Source organism: Microcaecilia unicolor, chromosome 1 (genome assembly GCF_901765095.1).
Source record: "Microcaecilia unicolor chromosome 1, aMicUni1.1, whole genome shotgun sequence".
Classification (NCBI taxonomy): Eukaryota; Metazoa; Chordata; class Amphibia; order Gymnophiona; family Siphonopidae; genus Microcaecilia; species Microcaecilia unicolor.
Window position 1 is genome coordinate 118,201,205 of NC_044031.1, and position 20,753 is coordinate 118,221,957.

Below are 20,753 nucleotides of genomic sequence, written 5' to 3' on the forward strand. Positions count from 1 at the left end.
CCATGAATATTCATGAGACAGATTCCCATACGCTGCCCTGCTGCCAGCACTGACCTCTTCTCTACTGTGCTGTTATATATGGGGTGAATCCCACAGCCTTGCATAGGGTAGTAGTGGTCAGTTGTACGAGACTACATGGGAAGTGGCAAGGGCAGGATAACCCTGAAGGAGGGCAATAGAACTACCTCTGAGAGGTGGAGAGGATGAAATGCTGAGCAGCTGAGACCTTGAATGAGCCAAATTCATTGCATTATATTTGCATAGAGGAACTACATTGGAAGCCCTAAGGGCTGGTAAAAGACTCTGGGAGTTTCAAAGAATGAGACCAGGAGCCAGGGAAATGGTTGAGACCCATGGAGTCTTTCCCCAACCAGTAAACAGAAGAGCTTTTGGAAGAGGTAACCCTCACCCTGAGAGGAAAAGGAGTTTTTAGGCAGGACTGTCTGGCAGAGGCAAGGGACTCAGCAGGAGACTGATCTTTCCCTAGGAGTGGAAAGGTTTTGGCGTATACATTTAGCAAGGAGTTACAGTATGTAATTTTAATAGTGAAATTATATTGGTTGGCCAAGATTAAGTCCTAGAAAGCAAATATATCTTTAGAGCTTTGTGAAAAAGATAGTAAGACGGCAACATTTGGATTTGAAATGGGAGATGATGATTCAAAATGTATTTTGTACTTAACACTCTTCGCTGCTGGATAATTAAGCTTCAACTTCTGGATATTCCCTGATATTAGCCAATTATTTGGCAAAGCTAACAACTCAGTCAAACCTTCAGAATTTAGCCCCAAAAAAGCTCCATAAATTAAGCAAGCAATTATGAACTCGACACTCACATTCACTGGGAGCCAATGAAAGGCAACCTGTAATGGAGAGGCATGCTCGAACTTGCCCATATAAAATATCAGCCTTGCAGCTGAATTCTGTAGCTGGAGTCTCTTGATGAGGTTTCTTGTGTGAATGTGTCCTTTTGATTGTGTCATATTGCTGTCCTATGAGTTTTGGAATTCCTTTCACTTTTATTTAGGGGTCTTTTACTAAAGCTTAGCTCGAGTTATCTGCAGCAGGGCTCATTTTATTCCTATGGGCCCTGCTGCAGATAACTCGAGCTAAGATTTAGTGAAAGACCCCCTTAATTTGTAATGTAAACCACTTATACCTTTCTTAGACTTGGCAGTAGATCAAGTTTTAATAGACTCTAACCGCCAATATTTAATGCTATTTAATCAGTCAGGAACGGCTCTTGGCCAGTTAAATAGTGCTTTCTGTGAATATTCAGTGGGAGAGATAGCCAGTTATCTCCGCTGAATATTTCTGGTCAGTGCTTAGCGGTTAACCAGCTATATCGTGAATATTGAGCGCATCGTCAGCTAAGTTTGGCAGCCAAATTGGGCAGGCTTATCTTTGTCCAGTTCATACTTAACCAGCCAGTGCTCCATATCAGCTTGGCCAGTTAAGTTTAAACAGGCCAAAAATAAAGCAGATATTTAATGTTGGTCACCAGAAATGGCCTGACATTAAATATCTGGGCTCAGTGCTGACTGTGGGAGGTAGCCTGGCTAATTCCTGTGGTCTGAATATTGGCCCCTAAATTCCAGTGGTGTGTTCAAATGTATTCAGGCTGGTATTATACATGCAGGGGCCAAGGGCAGAAACATGGGAGGGGCCCCAAGCCCACCTTCAGGCTATTCCTGTTTCACAGCAAGCCAGGCTAGGAGCCCCCTTTGGCAAAGAGATCAACGGCAGTCAGTGGGGTACCAAGGGGGGGGGGCGATGGGGGCTGTCCGCCCCGGGTGCACGCCGCTGGGGGGTGCCGTGTGCCTGTCAGCTCCGCTCGTTCTCTGCTCAGGTTAGTTCCTGTTCCGGGGCAGAGGGAGCAGGGAACGAGCGAAGCCGACAGGCGCGCGTCACCCCCCCCCCCCAGCAGGTAAAAATGCACCCGGGGGGGGTGTCCTTTCGCCGGGGTGGGGGTGGGGGGTCACGCTGCACCCGGGGGGGGGGGCGCATCGGCGATCCGCCCCGGGTGTCAGCCACCTTAGGAACGCCACTGATGGCAATTGTCTTGGTTGCCACCTCCTAACACAGGCCCCGAATATATTCATCCCTAAAGGTCTGTGGGTGCAGTTGTTACTAGATCATCCTCCGTTCATGGCTTTTAATTGTTCATATTCTCTGTTTCCAGTTCTCTCATTTGTCTCAAGGTCAGATTTAGTTTAATGTGCTCAGCTCACACTATTTCATTCACCGTTACGACAGGCTCATGTCAGCAAGGTAGCACCACATCTTAGCAGGTATTAAATACATGATACATTTCAAATAATATAAAAAATATAGAGAGAGATTTGTGGAAGGAAGACAGTGTTGCAATTCAAGTACAATTGCACAGTGGGACAAGGCAGAGTGTGTGGGTAGAAAAAGACCACATGTAGGACAGCAGGAGAAGCTTGCTAAGATACATTTCATGCTTTTAACAATGAACACTGATTTCCTGCAAGGGATGGAGTTTTCAGTGTGGGATATGTGGAAATCAGAGGGAGTTTTAGTGATGTAATCAAAAATAAATATTTTCTTTCAGTCAATTTAAAATGAAGTGGGGCTTTCTGAATAAGCCGAGACTTGCATATGTTCAAATAAGGCACTAGGGAAGCAATGCTATAAGTGGCACTTCCATTTGGGCACCTGATGCTGTGCGGTGAAAGCCCACTCTATATTGATCTGGGCACCTCTATATTCCATTACAGAACAATAGCAGAACCCAGCATTGGCACACCTTATATTTAGATGCCCACATCTACTCCACCCATAGATCTTCTGTAACTTCAGGCAGCCAAATGCTGCAAGAGTGCACATAATTTACAGCATTCTGCCTCGGCCATGTCCTGCATATGCTTCACCACATCATTTTCTCTTCCAGCTATAGCACTTCTCATTTCCTTAAAGAATAGCACTCAGGGCACTTACACACTTGAGTGCAGTGGCATAACCACGGGTGGGCCACCCATTTCGGGTTCAGGAACATTCAAAATTAGTTCTCCGTTGGTGTGGCTGATGGGGATCTGCAAGCCCCACCAGCCGAAGACCTCCTCCTGGCAGAAGGACAACTTACATCCTATGCAGCCGGCGGCAGTGTCCTCAAGCTGCTGCAACCCCACCCTTCGTGCATGCGTTGAGGTTAGCCATGTCGGTGGTTTGGGGATGCTGCCACCAGCTGCATAGGAGGTAAATGTTCCTTCTGCCGAGAGGAAGTCTTCAGCTGGTGGGGCTTGCAAATCCTTGCCAGCTCATGTAGTTCTTTTGGTTTCGGGGATGCAAGAGGGATGAGGAGGGTGAGAGAAGGGATGAAATTTTGCCCCCCCCCCCTAAATCGGCCATGAATTCCACTATACTCATTGCATGAGTACCACTATACTCTGCACTTACGCATGCAAAGGGGCACATAACCATGAAGGCCTACTGATAGAATTGCCCTTCACCTGTTTTCTAAATCTCTCTTCAGAGTTGTTAAAGGAAGGCACAGATGCAAAAATTAGGAGATTTTGGTGTAACAACTGCAAGTCTAGCTACATGGCACACGATGTTCAATAATAAATTGAACCTGGGTGAAAACTTTTCTTCGGAAGAGCTGAGCATTTGCCTTATACATATTCACAAATGGTTTCAATAAATGCCTGCTTAAATTAAATGCAATGTCAAATTGTTCACAGCTGTTGCATATACGAAGTAAAGAGCTTCAAAATGAGGAATATCTAATTCAGATATGCATATGAAGTGTGAAATTGAACCAGACTGCTTGGTGAATTTCTCTGTCGTACACTAAACTATAGGGATTTTGGGGGGGGAGGGTGGGGGTAGGAAGGGAGGCTAGAAGATGGTTCTGAATTGTGTAAATAAAATAAAATAGACATTCCATTTATATTATTACTATTATTATTAACATTTGTATAGCGCTACCAGATGCACGCAGCGCTGAACACCTGACATAGAGAGACAGTCCCTGCTCAATAGAGCTTACAATCTAAAAGACAAGACAATTAAGGGCGATGCCAATTAAGATAATTAAGAGAATTAAGTCAATTAAGACAATTAAGGGCGAGGGAAGTACTGGGTGAGAAGGAACAAGGGGAGGCAAATGAGTAGTAGCTAGGAGCCAAAAGCAGTGGTGAAAAGGTGGGTTTTCAGCATAGATTTGAAAACAGGTAGAGATGGAGCTAGACGTACAGGCTCAGGAAGTCTATTCTAGGCATAAGGTGCCGCGAGGGAAAAGGAACGAAGTCTGGAGTTAGCAGTGGAGGAGAAGGGGGACGACAAGAGAGATTTGTCCAGTGAGTGGAGTTCACGGGGAGGAATGTAGGGAGAGCTGAGAGTGGAGAGGTAATGGGGAGCTGCAGAATGGATGCATTTAAAGGTCAGTAAGAGAAGTTTCAATTGTATGCGGAAGCGGACAGGGAGCCAGTGAAGTGACTTGAGGAGTGGGCTAGTGTGGGTATAACGATTTTGGCGGAAAATAAGTCATGCTGCAGAATTTTGGACAGACTGGAGAGGAGAGAGATGGCTGAGAGGAAGACCAGTGAGAAGTAAATTGCAATAATCCAAATGAGAAGTGACAAGGGTTCTGGTAGCGTATTATAGAATCCTTTTGATAGTGTATGTGTGTGTGTGGGGGGGGGGGGGGGGGGAGGGATGCTTAACACCTGGCTTTGGCATCAAAAAGTTGTAAGAAATTTCTATGAGCATCATTAAATTGCTAAAAAAAAGTAATTAAATGGATTTAGCACAAGACATCAGCATTTACATTATAGTTGTCATGGATGATGATGAACTGCGTCTCTGCCTAGTGAGAAGAGTGCAAGTTAAGCACAAGATGTTATGCAGCGTGAGCTCTGTATTTCTCAGCCTACTACCCGAGAGCATACAGAATTCTGTGGGGAAGTCTGATTTCTCTCAACACTGGTCACACACATAATGATATATATGCATGTAAGTTGACTCTCAGGAAGGTTGGAAAGCTGGCTGGTTTTGAATATATTTGTGAGTTGTAGACTGACAAGTATGTGAAAATAAAGAAGATAAGTGGGACTAAAGAAATCTGTGTGTGACAGGAATACTGTAACCTGGTACAGAAGAAGATAACAGCATGAGGCTCATTTCATAACAGGGTGCCTAAATTCTTTCCTAAAATACCTATTTTATGTCTGTTTCATAGAACTATCTCCAATAGTGCACAGATGCTCTTTCACAAATCTGTACAAGTAAGATGTATCCCTTCGTATATTTTATTTTGAAAAGCCTTAAAGACATACTTGTTCTCAGAATTAGTTAATACACGACTTTGTCATTTTATGATCTGCTGTAACTTGATCTCTTATATTGTAATCTACCTTGAATTCAAATGAAGTAAGGTGAAATGTATGTCATAGAACAGAATAAAATACCTGTTTCAGGGCTGATGTGAATGTGTCTATGTACTCTATTTGTGTGTGTATGTATTTTTTACAGTACATATGCAGATCACAATTCTGCCCAAATTATACCCCTGGGAATGCCTGCAGACAGAAAGGGCATTAAAGATGTCCTATCCTGAATGTCTCAATTCTGACCTCAATGGGCTATCTAAAATGGATATTTATGTTTCTCTATAAAAAACAGCTTAGAACCTGCCAAATTCATGACTACAAGGCCACATACAGTTACATCAGATAAAGTGTCTATTTTATAAGATACTAGTAAAAAAGGCCCGTTTCTGACACAAATGAAACGGGTGCTAGCCAGGTTTTCCTTGGAGTGTGTATGTTTGAGAGAATGTATGTGAGAGTGACTATCCTGCTTATAATCGAAATAGAAAAACGCCTATATTGTGACCCAAATCGGGCGATAGACGTTTATCTCACAAAAACGAATAAAGCGGTATAATCGAAATCCGAATTTGGACGTTTTCAACTGCACTCCGTCGCGGATGTGGACAAAGTTGATGGGGGCGTGTCAAAGGCGTGGTGAAGGCGGAACTGGGGCGTGGTTATCTGCCGATCAGAGATGGCGTTTTTAGCGAGAATTTAGGGCACTTTTCCTGGACCCTGTTTTTCCACGAATAAGGCCCCAAAAAGTGCCCTAAATGACCAGATGACCACTGGAGGGAATCGGGGATGACCTCCCCTGACTCCCCCAGTGGTCACAAATCCCCTCCCACCACAAAATATGCTGTTTCACAACTTTTTATTTTCACCCTCAAATGTCATACCCACCTCCCTGGCAGCAGTATGCAGGTCACTGAAGCAGTTATTAGGGGGTGCAGTGGACTTCAGGCAGGTGGACCCAGGCCCATCCCCCCCCACCTGTTACACTTGTGCTGGTAAATGGGAGCCCTCCAAACCGCCCCCCAAACCCACTGTACCCAAATGTAGGTGCCCCCCTTCACCCCTTAGGGCTATAGTAATGGTGTAGACTTGTGGGCAGTGGGTTTTGAGGGGGATTTGGGGGGCTCAACACACAAGGGAAGGCTGCTATGCACCTGGGAGCTGTTTTACCTTTTTTTTTTGTAAAAGTGCCCCCTAGGGTGCCCGGTTGGTGTCCTGGCATGTGAGGGGGACCAGTGCACTACGAATCCTGGCCCCTCCCACGAATAAATGTCTTGGAGTTATTCGTTTTTGAGCTGGGCGCTTTCATTTTCCATTATCGCTGAAAAACAAAAACGCCCAGCTCCAAAAAAAGATAAACGTCCATATTTTTCGAAAATACGGTTCGGTCCGCCCCTTCACGGACCCGTTCTCGGAGATAAACGCCCATGGAGATAGACGTTTCCGTTCGATTATGCCCCTTCACATGTGCTTGTTTTTGAGTGTACGGGAATGACGGCTGTGTTGGGGAGTGGAAACAGAGATTAACCAATTGGCTTCCTTGGTCGTGTGTAGTAATTGTCGTGCACCATGGCCGGAGTCGGAGAGGAGAGGGAGTACGGTGGAACGGTGAGCAAGTGGCTGTGGGAGGGTGGGTGAGGGGGACTGCAGGCGGGGGGACGGGGTCCAGCACCGTTGTTGGTTGGTTTTGAATGTATGGGAATGACGGCTGCATTGGGGAGTGGAAACAGAGATTACCAAATGACAATCCGATTTGTTGTGTCATTGCTCCGCCCTCAACGTCATCACGTTGTGAAGCGGGGGCGGGGCAGACACTCATGGGATCTTGCAACTACAAATTTAGAACGTTGGAGGTGCATTTTATATATAGAGATGTGCATACTTTATGACTGCACCCTGTCCAAATTCCTCCCCCAAACATGATAACACTGAGGTCACATACAAGCGCCTGCCTACATATCAAAGCACAGAGGCACCTATCAAGCTTATTTTCGAAAGTGATCGCCGGCCATTTTCCGACATAAATTGGGAGATGGCCGGCGATCTCGCAAAAGCGGCCAAATCGGTATAATCGAAAGCAGCTTTTTTGACAGCATTGCCGTTTTCCCATTGCCTGGCCGGGGAAAGTTCAAGGGGGGGGGGGGGGGGGTGTCGACGGCGTAGCGAAGGCAGGGCATGGGCGTGGCTACCAGATGGCCGGCTTTCGTGGATAATGGAAAAAAAAAGCGGCGTTCAGCAGTATTTCGCTGGGTTTACTTGGTTCTTTAATTTTCACGACCAAGCCTCAAAAAGGTGCCCCAACTGACCAGATGACCACCGGAGGGAATTGGGGATGACCTCCCCGTACTCCCCCAGTGGTCACCAACCCCCATCCCACACTAAAACAATAAAACTAAAAACCTTTTTTGCCAGCCTGTATGCCAGCCTCAAATGCCGTACCCACCTCCATGACAGCAGAATGTGTTCTATCCTCTGACAGCCTTTCCCTGGTTGTGATAGTAACATAGTAACATAGTAGATGACGGCAGAAAAAGACCTGCATGGTCCATCCAGTCTGCCCAAGACAAACTCACATGTGTATACCTTACCTTGAATTTGTACCTGTCCTTTTCAGGGCACAGACCGTATAAGTCTGCCCAGCAGTATTTCCCGCCTCCCAACCACCAGTCCCGCCTCCCATCATCGGCTCTGGTACAGACCGTATAAGTCTGCCCTCCCCTATCCTAGCCTCCCAACCACCAACCCCTCTTCCCCTCACCTGCTCCGCCACCCAATTTCAGCTAAACTTCTGAGGATCCATTCCTTATGCACAGGATTCCTTTATGCATATCCCACGCATGTTTGAACTCCGTTACCGTTTTCATCTCCACCACCTCCCGCGGGAGGGCATTCCAAGCGTCCACCACCCTCTCCGTGAAAAAATACTTCCTGACATCTTTCCTGAGTCTGCCCCCCTTCAATCTCATTTCATGTCCTCTCGTTCTACCGCCTTCCCATCTCCGGAAAAGATTCGTTTGCGGATTAATACCTTTCAAATATTTGAACGTCTGTATCATATCACCCCTGTTCCTCCTTTCCTCCAGGGTATACATGTTCAGGTCAGCAAGTCTCTCTTCATACGTCTTGGAACGCAAATCCCATACCATCCTCGTAGCTTTTCTTTGCACCGCTTCCATTTTTTTTACATCCTTCGCAAGATATGGCCTCCAAAACTGAACACAATACTCCAGGTGGGGCCTCACCAACGTCTTTTACAGGGGCATTAAAACCTCCTTTCTTCTGCTGGTCACTCCTCTCTCTATACAGCCTAGCAATCTTCTAGCTACGGCCACTGCCTTGTCGCACTGTTTCGTCGCCTTCAGGTCCTCAGATACTATCACCCCAAGATCCCTCTCCCTGTCCGTGCCTATCAGACTCTCCCCGCCTAACACATACGTCTCCCTTGGATTTCTACTCCCTAAGTGCATCACTTTGCATTTCTTCGCATTGAATTTTAATTGCCATACGTTAGACCATTCTTCTAGCTTCTTCAGATCTTTTTTCATGTTTTCCACTCCCTCCGGGGTGTCCACTCTGTTGGAAATCTTGGTGTCATCCGCAAAAAGGCAAACTTTACCTTGTAACCCTTCGGCAATGTCACTCACAAATATATTGAACAGAATTGGCCCCAGCACCGATCCCTGAGGCACTCCACTACTCACCTTTCCCTCCTCCGAGCGAACTCCATTCACCACCACCCTCTGGCGTCTGCCCGTCAACCAGTTTCTAATCCAGTTTACCACTTCGGGTCCTATCTTCAGCCCGTCTAGTTTATTTAAGAGCCTCTTGTGGGGAACCGTGTCAAAAGCCTTGCTGAAATCTAAGTAGATTACGTCCATAGCACGTCCTTGATTTAATTCTCCGGTCACCCAGTCAAAGAATTCAATGAGATTCGTTTGGCACGATTTCCCTTTGGTGAAGCCATGTTGTCTGGGATCTTGCAACTTATTGGCTTCCAGGAAATTCACTATCCTTTCCTTCAGCATGGCTTCCATTACTTTTCCAATAACTGAAGTGAGGCTTACCGGCCTGTAGTTTCCAGCTTCTTCCCTATCCCCACTTTTGTGAAGAGGGACCACCTCCGCCGTTCTCCAATCCCTCGGAACCTCTCCCGTCTCCAAGGATTTATTAAACAAGTCTTTAAGAGGACCTGCCAGAACCTCTCTGAGCTCCCTCAGTGTTCTGGGGTGGATCCCGTCCGGTCCCATGGCTTTGTCCACCTTTAGCTTTCCAAGTTGTTGATACACACTCTCTTCCGTGAACAGTGCTCTATCCACCTGGTTCTCAGGTGTACTTTTGCCAGTCCCTCTCGGTCCTTCCCCAGGATTTTCTTCACTGAAAACAGAACAAAAGTATCTATTTAGCAAATTGGCTTTTTCTTCATCATTTTCTACATAGCGTTTCGTTGTATCTTTTAGTCTCACAATTCCCTTTATAGTCTTTCTCCTTTCACTAATATACCTGAAGAAGTTTTTGTCTCCCCTCCTTACATTTCTAGCCATTTGTTCTTCCGCTTGCGCCTTTGCCAGACGTTCCTCTCTCTTGGCTTCTTTCAGTTTCATCCGGTATTCCTCCCCGTGTTCCTCCTCTTGAGATTTTCTATATTTCTGGAACGCTAACTCTTTAATCTTTATTTTCTCAGCCACTTGCTTTGAGAACCATATCGGTTTCCTTTTTCTCTTGCTTTTATTTACTCTCCTTACATAAAGGTCTGTGGCCCTGTTTATTACTTCTTTTAGCCTGGACCACTGTCCTTCCACTTCTTGTATGTCCTCCCAGCCCATCAGCTCCTTCCTCAGGTATTCTCCCATTTTGTTAAAGTCAGCTCGCTTGAAATCCAGGACTTTGAGTTTAGAGTGGCCGCCATCCACATGAGCCGTTATATCAAAACAAACCGTTTGATGGTCACTGTTTCCCAGGTGTGCAGCCACTCAGACATTTGACACACTATCCCCATTCGTGAGCACCAGATCCAACGTGGCTCCCTCCCTCGTGGGTTCCGTCACCATTTGTCTGAGCAGAGCACTTTGGAAAGCATCCACAATCTCTCTATTTCTTTCCAATTTTGCAGACGGAACCTTCCAATCTACATGTGGCTCTCGGGTGAGTGTGACACCTTTTCTGTTAGGTGCACTGCAGAGTCACATCAGCAATGCATTGTGGTGGGTGTAGGGTAGTGGGCTCTACTCCCATGGTGCTTTTCCCCCTGCTAACTGGGTCAGAGTGGTAGTGACCATTTTTGTCAGCCAGTTTTAGATCCCTTTCATGTGTTACCCACGTTAGAGAACTTAGTTATTACCTTGAATGTTGCTGAAAGAGGGCATTGTACACCATTCTGCCAGCTCTGACCTACTGCTAATCTCAGTACCAGGGAGACTCTTTGCCAGTGGGGCACAACCTCTGATCTGCAGTTAACTGTGAGTAAACATGCTTATTCAAATAAAGGACTTTTTCAAAGAGATTAGTCTTCATGTGTCAACTGGTGTGCCAAGGTTATACAGCAGCAACAAGTCCTAGAGGCCTGCATGTATGCAGATCCTTGGAGCACTTTTAGTGGGTACCGCAGTGCACTTAAGGCAGGTGGACCCAGGCCTACCCCCCCCCCACCTGTAACACTTGTGCTGGTAAATGGGAGCCCTCCAAAACCCACTGTATCCACATGTAGTTGCCCCCTTCACCCCTAAGAGCTACGGTAGTGTTGTACATTTGTGGGTAGTGGGTTTTGGGGGGGGGGGGTTGGGGTGCTGAGCACCCAAAGTAACGGAGCTACAGTGGTGGAAATAAGTATTTGATCCCTTGCTGATTTTGTAAGTTTGCCCACTGACAAAGACATGAGCAGCCCATAATTGAAGGGTAGGTTATTGGTAACAGTGAGAGATAGCACATCACAAATTAAATCCGGAAAATCACATTGTGGAAAGTATATGAATTTATTTGCATTCTGCAGAGGGAAATAAGTATTTGATCCCCCACCAACCAGTAAGAGATCTGGCCCCTACAGACCAGGTAGATGCTCCAAATCAACTCGTTACCTGCATGACAGACAGCTGTCGGCAATGGTCACCTGTATGAAAGCCACCTGTCCACAGACTCAGTGAATCAGTCAGACTCTAACCTCTACAAAATGGCCAAGAGCAAGGAGCTGTCTAAGGATGTCAGGGACAAGATCATACACCTGCACAAGGCTGGAATGGGCTACAAAACCATCAGTAAGACGCTGGGCGAGAAGGAGACAACTGTTGGTGCCATAGTAAGAAAATGGAAGAAGTACAAAATGACTGTCAATCGACAAAGATCTGGGGCTCCACACAAAATCTCACCTCGTGGGGTATCCTTGATCATGAGGAAGGTTAGAAATCAGCCTACAACTACAAGGGGGGAACTTGTCAATGATCTCAAGGCAGCTGGGACCACTGTCACCACGAAAACCATTGGTAACACATTACGACATAACGGATTGCAATCCTGCAGTGCCCGCAAGGTCCCCCTGCTCCGGAAGGCACATGTGACGGCCCGTCTGAAGTTTGCCAGTGAACACCTGGATGATGCCGAGAGTGATTGGGAGAAGGTGCTGTGGTCAGATGAGACAAAAATTGAGCTCTTTGGCATGAACTCAACTCGCCGTGTTTGGAGGAAGAGAAATGCTGCCTATGACCCAAAGAACACCGTCCCCACTGTCAAGCATGGAGGTGGAAATGTTATGTTTTGGGGGTGTTTCTCTGCTAAGGGCACAGGACTACTTCACCGCATCAATGGGAGAATGGATGGGGCCATGTACCGTACAATTCTGAGTGACAACCTCCTTCCCTCCGCCAGGGCCTTAAAAATGGGTCGTGGCTGGGTCTTCCAGCACGACAATGACCCAAAACATACAGCCAAGGCAACAAAGGAGTGGCTCAGGAAGAAGCACATTAGGGTCATGGAGTGGCCTAGCCAGTCACCAGACCTTAATCCCATTGAAAACTTATGGAGGGAGCTGAAGCTGCGAGTTGCCAAGCGACAGCCCAGAACTCTTAATGATTTAGAGATGATCTGCAAAGAGGAGTGGACCAAAATTCCTCCTGACATGTGTGCAAACCTCATCATCAACTACAGAAGACGTCTGACCGCTGTGCTTGCCAACAAGGGTTTTGCCACCAAGTATTAGGTCTTGTTTGCCAGAGGGATTAAATACTTATTTCCCTCTGCAGAATGCAAATAAATTCATATACTTTCCACAATGTGATTTTCCGGATTTAATTTGTGATGTGCTATCTCTCACTGTTACCAATAACCTACCCTTCAATTATGGGCTGCTCCTGTCTTTGTCAGTGGGCAAACTTACAAAATCAGCAAGGGATCAAATACTTATTTCCACCACTGTATGCATGTGGAAGCTTTTTCTGAAGTCCACCGCACTGACCCCTAGGGTGCCCAGTTGGTGTCCTGGCATGTCAGGAGGGCCAGTGCACTACGAATGCTGGCTCCTAACATGACCAAATGCCTTGCATTTCACCGAGTTTGAGATGGCTGGCAGTTTTTTCCATTATCGCTGAAAAACAAAACCGGCGATCTCAACCCCGGCGACCTCTGGTATTTGGCCAGGCTAAACTGTATTATCGAAAAAAAGATGGCCGGCCATCTTTTTCAAAAATACGGTTTCGACCAGCTGTTGCGCCACCACCAAAATAGATCGCCAGCGACGTTCGATTATGCCTCTCTATGTTATCTTTATAAAATACCCACTTACTGACAATCTGGAAAAAAAATTCTTGCTTTAAGTGAGAGAGTATTTAGTGTGATTTTTTTTTCTCTCACAATTTTATTTTTAGATCACATCTGATGTTTGCTTTTATAAATTTGGCTTAATATAGGTGCCTTTTTGGACTTTTTGAACTTAGCCAGCGGTGGGAGGCAGGGCTGGTGGTTGGGAGGTGGGGATAGTGCTGGGCAGACTTATACGGTCTGTGCCAGAGCCGGTGGTGGGAGGTGGGGTGGGTGGTTGGGAGGTGGGGATGGTGCTGGGCAGACTTATACGGTCTGTGCCAGAGCCGGTGGTTGGGAGGCGGGGCTGGTGGTTGGGAGGCGGGGATAGTGCTGGGCAGACTTATACGGTCTGTGCCCTGAAAAAGACAGGTACAAATCAAGGTAAGGTATACACAAAAAATGACACGTGAGTTTATCTTGTTGGGCAGACTGGTTGGACCGTGCAGGTCTTTTTCTGCCGTCATCTACTATGTTACTATGTTACATAGTTGCCCTGTTATAAAGTCAGGACCAATTGTTTACCAATTATGGATCATTAGTGCTATTATGAAACCCAAAATACCAGAGAGGTTACAATAAATGTTTTCAAGAATAATTGTTTGTACATATTTGCCAAGTGACATTTATTTATTTATTTATTTGCTGCATTTGTACCCCACATTTTCCCACCTATTTGCAGGCTCAATGTGGCTTACACTATGTTGCAAAAGGTATAATCATAAACAGAGTAAGAGGTATGGTCTAATTTAACATATTACTGTTTAAGAAATTAGGTAGATAGGTCAGTAGAATTATTTACATAACACAAAATAAAACAGGGAAGATATAATGACCAATAGTGATAATGTGCTGTTGGAACCAGCCACCAACAATATCACTGTATCAGCTGATAATAACCTACTGATAGCAGGACTAAGGCTAAATCCACCTTTCAGGCTACTTCCCTGCCGATGTCTTGTCTACATGTTGAATTTACAATAGATTTAATAAATCCCACTGGAATGCAGCTTTTCCTTGGGAGATGAGAGGCCTGCAGAAATAGTTTTGCCTCAGAGCTCTGACCAGAGAGCTAATGCTTAGCTGGCTAGTGCAGTATTGTCATTATCATAAAATATATCAAAGGCTAATATATAAAAGTTTTCAAAAACAACTTTTATCATCTTTTTCTTCTTTATTTGCTACTTCAAGCTTTGCTGGCAGAGCAGGTTGCCATGGTGACCATCATATCAGCAGATTAATAAGTCTCGGTAGGCAGACTGCAGGACTCACCTCCTCACGTTCTAGGCCACTGCCCTGCTTAGTCCTTCATTTCATCATTCTTAATGTATGCTGTCTTTGAAAGAAACAATCTAGCAAAGATATTTTCTACTTATGAGAATCCAATTAAGAAAACGGAAGCAAGCAGAAAAGCTGTCATTTTAGTAGAAAGCAGATTTTAACGTGCAGTGTCGGATTTAGCTTTTACATTTTCTTCTACAGTGGCTGGCATTTAAGTAACAGCATTTCAAAATGTCATTTCCTGCAAAACTATGTTTTAAGACATACTTAATTATTTTGCAACAGCTGTCTAAAGGACACATTGAGGGAGATTCTATATACAGTGGTGGAAATAAGTATTTGATCCCTTGCTGATTTTGTAAGTTTGCCCACTGACAAAGACATGAGCAGCCCATAATTGAAGGGTAGGTTATTGGTAACAGTGAGAGATAGCACATCACAAATTAAATCCGGAAAATCACATTGTGGAAAGTATATGAATTTATCAGAGGTGTGACTGTCTGGGACAGCTAGCACAGGTCATTGCCGTGAATTAGCTGTCACCACTGCCAGTAGTGTGGCTGAAACTACCGCCTCCTAAAGAGAGGGCACTAAGTGCAGCCATGATGCCCGCAGTCCAGTAATGCAGCTGCTTTCCAAACAAGATCTGAAGTGGCACTTCCCTCCCGTATCTCTGATCCCTCTAATCTCCTCCATAATGCTCCAATCCTCCCTGCAAATCTGAACTCCTCACTTTCACACCCCCTCCACATCCAAACTCCACCTTGAAGGCCCCTGAAGTTTCAGTACCACCCATGCATCCATCCAGAAACCTGTCCCTCCATCCATAACCCTACCTCCCCAAAAACCTTCCCCTCCCCCAGCACTCTCCCTCACTACCTCAACCTCACCCCAGGACCTACCTGGGGTTGTCTATGGTGGTCTTGGACAGGCTCCAAAATGGCTGCCTTGACCCCTAGTAACGATAATGTGCTACTGCTTCTAGCAGGCATCTTTCCATATAAGGAGAGAATTTCTGTATACGGAAGGGTGTCCATAGAAGTAGTACTGTGAGGATACCATTAGGAGTGATGGCAGCTTTTTAGAAGTCTGGCTAAGTCCCAGCAGGAGCAGAGTGAGACTGCTCCTGCCCAGACACAACTGACCACTACCCCTGGGTATGTCTTGGGAGGCTGGATGGTGGGGCAGCAGTGAGTTCAAGGGGAAGGAGGTTTTCTTTCAGGGCAGGGTTTTTGTACAGGGGTAGGGTTAATGCATGGGGTTGGCATCAGAGCTTCAGGGGGCCTTTAGGTGGGATCAGATGTGTGGGGGATGGGGGGATTGGATTGGAGCTATGGGGGAGATTGGAGTGATCAGAGTGTATTTCCTTTCAAGTTGCTGCTTGTGTGATATTTGTTGAATTGCATAAATAATAAGATATTTTAAATACTTATTTTTGCTTTATCTGTTTTAATAGGATACATGCTAATGAAAAAGTTGTGCATATTGTGAACACATCGCTATGCAGAGAAATGCAAGACAAACTTCTTTTCGCATCTTTAAGAAAAAGGTAAAGTGAGTCTTGCTTTCTCATTATTTGTATTTAATTTACATGATAAACTAAGAATAGATTTTATCAGAATGAAACTTGTCAGAGGCATGCTAGTAGAGGGTATGATTTTCAGTTTATTAATCTAATGATACTTTACAGTTCTGCATTCTTGTAAGATTTGGTTGGCCAGACTGAAATTTGAATGTGTCCCTTGAGAGTTTGATATGAATCCTATAAGATGGCAATATAAAATAGAATGTAGATTTGTGGAAGCAAGGCAGTGCTGCAACTTCTGAGAGACTACACAGGTAGATATGGAAAATAGGTTGGGACCAAAACTAGAACACCAAGAAAAGCTTCCAGAAAGACGATTTTGAGCATTATATTTTGAGAAGATTATGCTGTATTCTTATTTTAACCCAGTGGGTATATTTATTTACCTGGGGTCGTGGTGGGGTGGGGGTCTCTGGGCTTCCAGAAGGCATTGGTGGCCAGTTCTGTCTCCCATGGTAGCTCTGGTGCTAGTTGGGATTCCCCGGGGAGGGGGGGAGCCACGCTGTTTGCAACCTCCACCAACATTGCCCGGCCAAGTAGTGATGTTTCCTGACCAGGTGCGAGCAGGAGAATGGCCAGATTCGACCTGTAGGAGGAGGCTTTGATCATGCACAACTTTTCGCGCATGTGTGGTAGTGCTCCCGGGCCTAGATTTTGGAGGCATCCCCATGGAGTTATGCAGTAATTGCAGTAAATTGCGGTGTTTTGTCGCTATTGTGGAGAAACCTCCAAGGCCCAGACCAGTGGTGGAGATCGATTGAGGACCCTTCTGGGGACCAGGTAAGGAGTCTGGTGGACCAAGATTTTGTTTAGTTTCTTTTTAAAATGTGTTTTTTGGTCCCGTTGGGCCAGGGCTTAAAGGCTTCATTTTTGAGGGAAACAAATTGTAGTCTTGTGTTCCTGAGAATCTTTTTAGGTGGGCTAGTACTTTGAAGTTTTTTGAAAAAAAATCATTTTTGTGGTCAAATGAGAAGGTTTTAGTTTGGGCCAGTTCTGAGCTTTAATTTTGTATTTTTTAGCAAACGTTGCTTGGGGGTGTGCATGGAATGATGCAGAATTTTATTAGAGTGGATGTCTCTGGTTTTATGGGGGTTTTAAGAGTAATTTATGACAAATATGTGTGAACATCACTAAATCTATGTTAAAATATATGAAAGATGAATAGTGTGTGTGGTTTGGTGGTACCAATGGTTAAAGGACATTTTGAACAAATTTCATAGTAATTTTTGTGGTATTTTTTATTAAAAATGTAACTTCTATTATTCTCTATGGAGAATTTCTCTTTCAAAATGGAGATTGTGAAAAGTTTAGTTAGGGTCCATGCATCAAAACATCTGTGATCTGAGATCTGATTGGCTAGTAGAGGTCAGCTGGTGACTCAGAATCACTGTCTCCATTAGCAACAGCTTGCCTGGGGGGGGGAGGGGCACAAGACACTGAAGATTGAGCAGGGTTGCCAGATGGGCGGTTTTCCCGCCCAATTGGGCGGTTTTCCGCAACCCGCCGCGGGAAACTTTTGCCCGTGGCGGGTTGCGGTTTTTTGGGCTGGTTTTGTTTTTTTTTTGTGCGGGTTTTGGGGCGGTTTTTTGGCCGGTGGGGGGTGGGGCTAATGGTGACAGAGGCGGGGTTTGTGATGTTTTGGGCGGGGTTTTCCGACGTATTGGGCGGGGCGATGACGGTGGGGGCGGGGGTGATGACGGCGGGGGCGGGGGTGATGACGGAAGGGGTAGGGCTGATGATGGCGGGGGCGGGGTTGATTACGGAAGGGGCGGGGTTGATGACCTGGGGGTGGGGGTGATGACGGAAGGGGCGGGGGTGATGACGTCGGGGGTGGGGTGTATGCTGTTTTTGGGCGGGTTTTGGTCTGTTTTGGGTGGAAATTTTTTTTTTTTTTATATGGCAACCCTGAGATTGAGGGCATGTGTGAAAGAGCCCTGATAGTGAGATAGATTTCTGAGCCAAAAAGTGTTTGAAAGGTAGTTTTTCTACAAGTGCTTAAGTACTAACGGGCTGATGATCAGAAGCAAACGCAGGCACTAGAGGCTGTTAGCGCCATGCTAGCGCCTGTGTTTCCTACCGCCTCATGATCAGATTCCCTGAGCGTGTGAAACAACGCGCTTGCAGGCTCTGAATGCAACTAGCATGGAAATGCATGCAAAACAGGGCTCAGCGCAAATAGCATGCAAATGCATGCTAACCTATTCATCCCCAATGATCAGTGACACCAGCTCAGAGCTGGCATTAGGGTTTGCAGACCATTGGGGAGGAATGGTGAGCCCCCCAATAAAATCAACCCCCTGTAGGAATCAATGACCCCCCCCCCCAGCGATAGGGGGCTGGAGGTCCGCCGGACCTCCGGTCCCCCTGACCCCCCCAACCCAGGTTAAGGGAGGGCTGGAGAACCAGTGGGTCACCAGCACCCCTAACCCTCCCCCCAATATTGTATGAAGTCCCTGGTGGCCCAGTGGGCGACTGACGACCCACCCCTCCCATGGTGAGCCCTGTCCAGCATGCATTTGCATGCTAGCAGGCCCCTATTCCCCCCAATGAAGCAACCCCCCCACAGGAACCAACACCACCCCCAGCTACAGGGGGTTGGAGGTCCACCAGACCTCTGGTCCACCCGACCCCCCTCGACACAGGTTCAGGGGAGGCTGCAGATCCAGTGGGTCTCCAGCCCCCCCTAACCATCCCCCAGCATTATAAAGAAGTCCCTGGTGGCCCAGTGGGCCACGGTCAATCCCCCCAAACCCCCCTACCTTGGGTTGGAGGAGGGAGGTGGCCTCCCTCCTCTTCCTTTAGCACCGCCTTCAATATGGCGGCGCCCAGCCCTGCCCAGTGTATCCTGGGATGCACTGGGTGGGGCATCTCACCATATATGTTCTGAGATTTTGGTAACATATTGTTTCAGATTTGGCAAGACTGTTCTCCTAATTCCTGGTCTGTATGCTAATTTGGTTTGTGTCATTTTGGGTATACTGGAGCTTTAACAGCTTACAGAAATTATAATGAAAAAAAACCCACAAGTTATTTTTTTTTCTACTATACTGGTGTAATAGTTTCAATGATGCCTGCTTATATGTGCCATGACTGGTAAAAGGGGTGTGGCTACTGTGGGTGTGACTATTGTAGGGGAGGAGCCATAGAGGGGCATAATCGAATGCGAACGCCTATCTCCATGGGCGTCTATGTCTGAAAATGGGTACGTGAAGAGGCGGGACAGACCGTGTTTTCGAAAAAATGGACGTTTTTCAGCTGGGCGTTTGTTTTTTTTAGCGATAATGGAAACTAAAAATGCCCAGCTCTAAAACGTCCTAATCCGAGCCATTTGTGTTGTGGGAGGGGCCACGATTCGTAGTACACTTGCCCCCCTGACATGCCAGGACACCAACTGGGCACCCTAGAGGTCAGTGCGGTGGACTTCAGACAACGCTCCCACATGCATAGCTCCCTTACCACGGGTGCTGAGCACCCAACCCCCCTTCCCCAAAACCCACTACCCACAAATGTACAACACTACCATAGCTCTTAGGGGTGAAGGGGGCACCTACATGTGGGTACAGTTGATTTTGGATACCTCCCATTTACCAGCACAAGTGTTACAGGTAGGGGGGATGGGCCTGGGTCCACCTGGCTGAAGTGCACTGCGGTACCCACTAAAAGTGCTCCAGGGACCTGCATACACGCAGGCCTCTAGGACTTGTTGCTGCTATATAACATTGGCACACCAGTTGACACCTGAAGACTAATCTCTCCGAAAACATCCTTTATTGGAATAAGCACGCTTACTCACAGTTAACTGCAGATCAGAGGTTGTGCCCCACTGGCAACGAGTCTCCCTGGTACTGAGATTAGCAGTAGGTCAGAGCTGGCAGAATGCTGTACAATGCCCTCTTTCAGCCACATTCAAGGTAAGAACTAAGTTCTGTAACGTGGCTAACACGTGAAAGGGATCTAAAACTGGCTTACAAAAATGGCCACTACCTCATGGACTACCGGAAACAAAACAGGGCACACTCTGACCCAGTAAGCAGGGGGAAAAGCACCATGGGAGTAGAGCCTACCAACTACCAACATCGTGAGCATTTGCCACAAGCTAGTGGAATCACGGAGCCCAATACCCTACACCCACCACAATGCATTGCTGATGTGACTCTGCAGTGCGCATAACAGAAAAGGTGTCACATTCATCCGAGAGCCACATCAGAACCAGGGAAAGGCTGTCACAGGATAGAACACATTCTGCTGTCATGGAGGTGGGTACGGCATTTGAGGCTGGCATAGAGACTGGAAAAAAAGTTTTTAAAGTGGGGTTTTTTTGGTGGGAGGGGGTTAGTGACCACTGGGGGAGTCTGGGGAGGTCATCCCCGATTCCCTCCAGTGGTCATCTGGTCAGTTGGGGCACTTTTTTGGGACTTGTTCGTGAAAAAAAAGGGTCCACAAAAAGCGACCCAAAATCGCGGTAAAAACGCCTTTTTTTCGATTATCAGCTAAAGACGTCCATCTCTCCTCGACCAATAACCACGCCCCAGTTCCGCCTTCACCACGCCTCCGACACGCCCCCGTCAACTTTACCCATTTCCGCGACGGATTGCAGTTGGAAACGCCCAAAATCGGCTTTCGATTATACCGATTTGGGCGCCCATGGGAGAAAGACGCCCATCTCCCGATTTGGGTCGCAATATAGGCGTTTTTCTCTTTCGATTATAAGCAGGATAGTGATCCCACCCCTGGATCGGTAGGGGGTGCTGACTG

General features: G+C 46.5%; 1 protein-coding gene across 1 annotated transcript in view; it reads left to right on the forward strand.

Annotated features, from left to right (window-relative positions):
- The window catches only part of ST8SIA6 (ST8 alpha-N-acetyl-neuraminide alpha-2,8-sialyltransferase 6), a 158,355-nt gene that overhangs the window by 35,131 nt on the left and 102,471 nt on the right, over positions 1-20,753 (forward strand). Inside the window, exon 3 of the mRNA XM_030189932.1 lies at positions 15,870-15,962. Coding sequence (XP_030045792.1) covers positions 15,870-15,962 — 93 coding nt within the window. The remainder of the gene's footprint in view (positions 1-15,869; positions 15,963-20,753) is intronic.